At 39.6% G+C, this 5,040-nt stretch overlaps 1 protein-coding gene across 1 annotated transcript; it reads right to left on the minus strand.

The window, feature by feature from the left end:
• Positions 1–1,973: 1,973 nt before the first annotated feature.
• LOC110912783 (uncharacterized mitochondrial protein AtMg00810-like) lies at positions 1,974–2,438 on the minus strand. Its single transcript, XM_022157627.1, has one exon. The coding sequence runs from the start codon at positions 2,436–2,438 to the stop codon at positions 1,974–1,976; it is 465 nt and encodes a 154-aa protein (XP_022013319.1).
• Between the last annotated feature and the right edge of the window lie 2,602 nt (positions 2,439–5,040).

The raw sequence follows: 5,040 nt of genomic DNA on the forward strand, positions 1-5,040 counted from the left end.
ATGTATATTACTTTTCCTATTTTTTTTAGAAATGTATCTTGAGTTTACATGGTTTTTTACAAAGGTTTTCTGAGTTTTCTCAACTCAAGTGGGTTTTCGATTTATCCTTCCCCTATATATATATATATATATATATATATATATTTGTTTTTTAAAAAACAAAATTTTATCCTCCTTCTGACACTATGGTCACTTTTGTCAAACACCTTACCTTCTGAACCTATTATTCAACATTTCATCTTTCCAATTGTACACAAAATTAAAACAATGAATATTATAATCAACAACATCACAATAATTCAACAATAAGGATCAAGCACAGAAAACTTATGAAGAACACTTGAGGATATGAAGAACAATATGAGTTTTCTGGCTGAGATAATCACCGGAATAATTTCCGAACACAATTTTGCAAGAAAGTTTCAATAACAACCTTAAACTAATATGTATGCATAGGATACTAATAAGGTTTTTATAGAAACAAATAGCAAACTACAAGTTTTTCACAGATTTTAGAACCTTTTTCCAGAAAATATGATTTTCAAAACTCAAAATCTCAAGTATATTTCCAGAAAAATGCAAGAAAATCTTTCAAAACACAAGATAAACAAACTTGGTGTTAACAAGGAATCGAGCCAAAGCTCTGATACCAATTGTAGGTCCACTCGAAGGATCGAGTAACCTCTATTCCCTGTTTTCCGACAAACCCGAGAGTGCGGAATCCAAACGGGTAAGTTAAACCAAGTTATGAACACGTAAGACACAAGATTCAACGATTAACACTCAATGAATTAATGCTAGAAAATGGTTACAATGCGGTGTTTACAAATGGTCTCTGTAAACTCTCAGTGTGTGTGTGTTACAATGTGTTCGCTCTCAAATCTATTCAGACTTGCTAGTTGTTTCTGTTCTGTGTCTGTGTATTTATACTAATATCTCGACGAAATCAAGTTGTTCGACGAACACTCATCGATGAAATCCAAGACCTTGACGAAATCAGGTGATTTCGTCATATATGAGGTGTCTTCGTCACTTATGGGATTTTGTCCATTAGTGATTTCGTCAACAGGAGTCTTCGGCACATGGAGCTTCGACGAAATCACATGTGATTTCGTCACCTGTTGTTTTCGTCATATGTGACTTTACTCACATTAGTCTTCGTCGGATTATAATAAGCCCAAACTAATAGGCCAGAAAAATGAGTGGAGGCCCAAAGGAGTTGGTTCAGCCCAAACATGTTGTACGTACACGTGTATTCTCAAATTCATGTTGTAAGAATTAGTCATTCTTGTGACATCATCATGACATCATCACGATGATGTTATGATGATGTGTCAGCGGGAAACGTTCTCGTCTCTCCGTGCTTCGCGTGTCGAACTCTGGGGCGCACGACAAAGGAATGTCGCTACTTCGGGCTTGAGCAGAACCTAACCGAGTCGAACCGAACCGAACCGAGTCGTTTCCACATAAAGTGTACCAACATATGGCCATAAAGAGAAAATACTTTCCACAATAATATTCCCCCTCAAGTTGGAGCGTGAAGATTCCGAACGCCCAACTTGCCAAGTAAAACCTCGAACTGTTTCGATCCGAGAGCCTTGGTAAACAAGTCCGCCACTTGATGGTTGGTGTTGATGTAAACCGGTTCAACTTCCTTCGACTCGACACGTTCGCAGACAAAATAGCAATCCATTTCGACATGTTTAGTACGCTCGTGGAAAACCGGGTTATTTGCAATGTGTTTGACTGCAATGTTGTCATAGAAGACGGTGGTTGGAGTTGTTTGGGGAGTGACACGATCATTGAGGAGCCATCGCAGCCAAAGGATTTCACTAACTGTTGTGGCCATTGCTCTATATTCGGCTTCAGCTGAGGATTGAGATACGACCGACTACTTCTTTGACTTCCAAGAAACGGGACCACCCCCGAGGAGAAGAAGTACCCGGTTCTTGACCTTCTAGTGGAAGGACAACCTAGCCAGTCGGAATCGGTATAGGCCACGAGATTGTTTCCCCTGTCTTCGGCAATAGGATGCCTTGCCCAGCGGTTACCTTCAAATATCTAACGACCCTTGTAGCGGCTTCAAGATGACTTGTACGAGGATCCGCCACAAACTGGCTTAGGATACTAACTGAATGGGCAATATCGGGACGTGTGGCATGGAGATAGAGCAACCTCCTGATAAGTCGCCGATAATGACTTGGATCAAACCGATCTTCCTCCTTTCCTACTTCCAACTTTAGATTTTGTTCCATAGGTATCGGACTCGGCCGACATCCAAGCATACCAGCATCTTCAACAATGTCAAGAGTGTACTTCCTTTGACTAAGTACCATACCTTCTTCCGTTCGAGCGACCTTCATCCCCAAAAAATACTTAAGATTTCCAAGATCTTTTATGCTGAAACCTTCATTCAGAAACAATTTTATCTCGCTCATTCTCGTAGCATCATTTCCAACCAGAATCACGTCATCAACGTAGATTAAGACTGTGTTGGTGCATACATCTGTCGACTTCGTCTTGTATCGAGTCTTAGATTACATTGTTTAGATCAGAGCACGTTTTACGAGAAAACAACATGTTTAGAGGGTTTAAAAGGGTGATTTCGCTCCTAGGGCTGATTCCGCCCGAAATGTCATGTTGACACTTTCGAGCGGAATCACATCTTTCTAATTCCGCCCGAAATGTGATCGTGTTGTTACGAGCGGAATCAAGTGCCTATAAATAGGTCACTTGGAGCGAAATCAGGTAATCAAGTCCTTGTATTCCATACCGAAGTGCTGCCGGTGTGAGGTTTCATTGTAAACAACGTCAGATCAATACAATCAGTGTTTAAAGTGAAGATTTAGCTGTTTCTATCTTTGTTTCTTGTTTTCCGCACCTGAAACAACGTAAAACTCCTCTGAACGACTCACTTGGGTCAGTCGTACGATCCTACAATTGGTATCAGAGCCAGTTGGAGGAGTTCTGCAGTTTACAGCCAAATTTCATTGAAATTTCTCGCTTCTACATCTTCTTTCATCAGTTCAGGAAGTTTTATCGGTCAAAACCGGATCAAATTTTCACAGACTGTTTAAAATTGGATATAGACAAACCGTTGAAAGTTTCATAGCAAAAATCGGACTAAAAATGGACAAAATGGACCCCCGAATTGATTCCGCTCGAACGGATGTTGTCTAATTTCGCTCCAAAACTTGCTGTTGATTCCGCTCCAGGTTGCCAAACTATTGATTCCGCTCCAAACTTGTGTCTAATTCCGCTCCAAGGCTGCCTAATTTCAGATTCGCTCCAAAATACACTTGTGATTCCACTCCAGATAGCCAAACATTCTGATTTCGATCCAGAAATCTTTCTAATTTTGCTCCAGTGTGTCATATAATAGATTCTGCTCCAATTCTACCTGGTGATTTCGCCCCAAACTGTATTCAGTGATTTCGCTCCAGAGACTGTATTTGGTATTTTGCTCGAAACTACATCTGAGTTAATTCCGCTCGAAACCAACTGTTTTGAAAAACGTGATACGTCATCATGAGTGAAGAGTTCTACAACGCGTTCGCTTCATCTACGACTACTCCGGCTTCCATTGCTCAGAACATGAACTTGGAAAACGAGACCGGAATGTTACAAAAGCCCTCGAAACTGATGAGTATCGAAGAATACTACGGGTGGAATGACAGATTCGAAAACAGGGTTCAGGCAAACCATCTTAGGTCATGGGAGTGTATTATGAAGAAATATGTTTTGCCCCGTACTGAATTACAAGTTGTGAAAACAATATCTGAGTTTAGTGATCAAGAACGGGATATGTACAAAGCTGAAAAGATGATGATTAGTCTATTACAACATGCAATCAAAGAAGACATCTTCATTCTGCTTCAGCATGAGAAAACATCGAAATCAATTTAGGATGCTCTTCGAATCAAGTTTGAGGGTAGTGAGAACATGATTAAGAGCAAGAAGGCGTTGCTCAAGAAAGAGTTTGATTTGTTTAGTAGTTTACCGGGAGAAGATATGAAGAAGCTGATTGAACGTTACTGCCACTTGGTGCGAACCATGTCGATGTTGAGTATTACAAAAGAGCCTGAAGAGTGTGTAGACAAATTAGCCAATGCTCTACTGCAAAAACAATGGGGAACATACTTGATGATCTTGAAAAACACTGGGGTGTATGATGGATTGACTATTTGTCACAGCCTCCGATCCCTATCTCCTGGGAACGGGCGGCCGTGAGCCAGTTTCGGTGGTATCACATTTATTTATTCAATTTGGCAGCGGAAATTTTCATCAGGACCGTAGTTAGGAAATATTTTAATCAGAGTAAACCACCATGTTTTATAACATTAAACATATGGGTAAAACCCAAGTTTTTAATACACACATTTCATAGGAATACATCCTATTTATTTGAATAAAAACATCCATTTTATTATTAGGTAACTTTATTGCCACTTTTCCAAGCCTCCAGTGCTGTCCAGCTGGCTTCTATTTGGCTTTCACATATTGTTACCTGAAACGCGTTTTAAAAACATTTTGTCAGTGGGAAATACTGGTGAGTGAATCCCAGTTTAATCAAGTTTAAATAAAAATTCACAGTGAACAGTATTGAGGGCGCATCCGCAATTACATTTGTTTCCAAGTTATATCAATTACCACCACACGGTAATGTCGTTCCGACTTATGGTCATGTTACTCCTTTACCAGGTGGTAACAAATTTTGTATACAAAACCCCAAATTTACCGACTGTAATTGTATTCTTACAAATACTCAATAACTGTTATTCACATGGAAATTTAAGGTTTTGTAAAAACAGTTAACAAAAAGGTTTACAAAAAGTGGATCAACTCACAAAAATGAGTTCATAAAAAGAAGGATCACTCACATTGCTGTTTTAGGTTTTTCGTAAGGGTTTCCTGGAGATAATCTATAAATTACACAAATGCACGTGTGTTAGTATAATAACCCATTTTAACATTAGTAATACCCTCCCCGAGACGGCATTCCAACGACTACGTCGGGTAGAACCACGACAGCCGTTACAG

Source organism: Helianthus annuus, chromosome 1 (assembly GCF_002127325.2).
Source record: "Helianthus annuus cultivar XRQ/B chromosome 1, HanXRQr2.0-SUNRISE, whole genome shotgun sequence".
Taxonomy (NCBI): domain Eukaryota; kingdom Viridiplantae; phylum Streptophyta; class Magnoliopsida; order Asterales; family Asteraceae; genus Helianthus; species Helianthus annuus.

Excerpts from the sequence above, each read along its gene's own strand:
- LOC110912783 (XM_022157627.1), bottom strand. The coding sequence starts at position 2,438 with ATGAGCGAGATAAAATTGTTTCTGAATGAAGGTTTCAGCATAAAAGAT.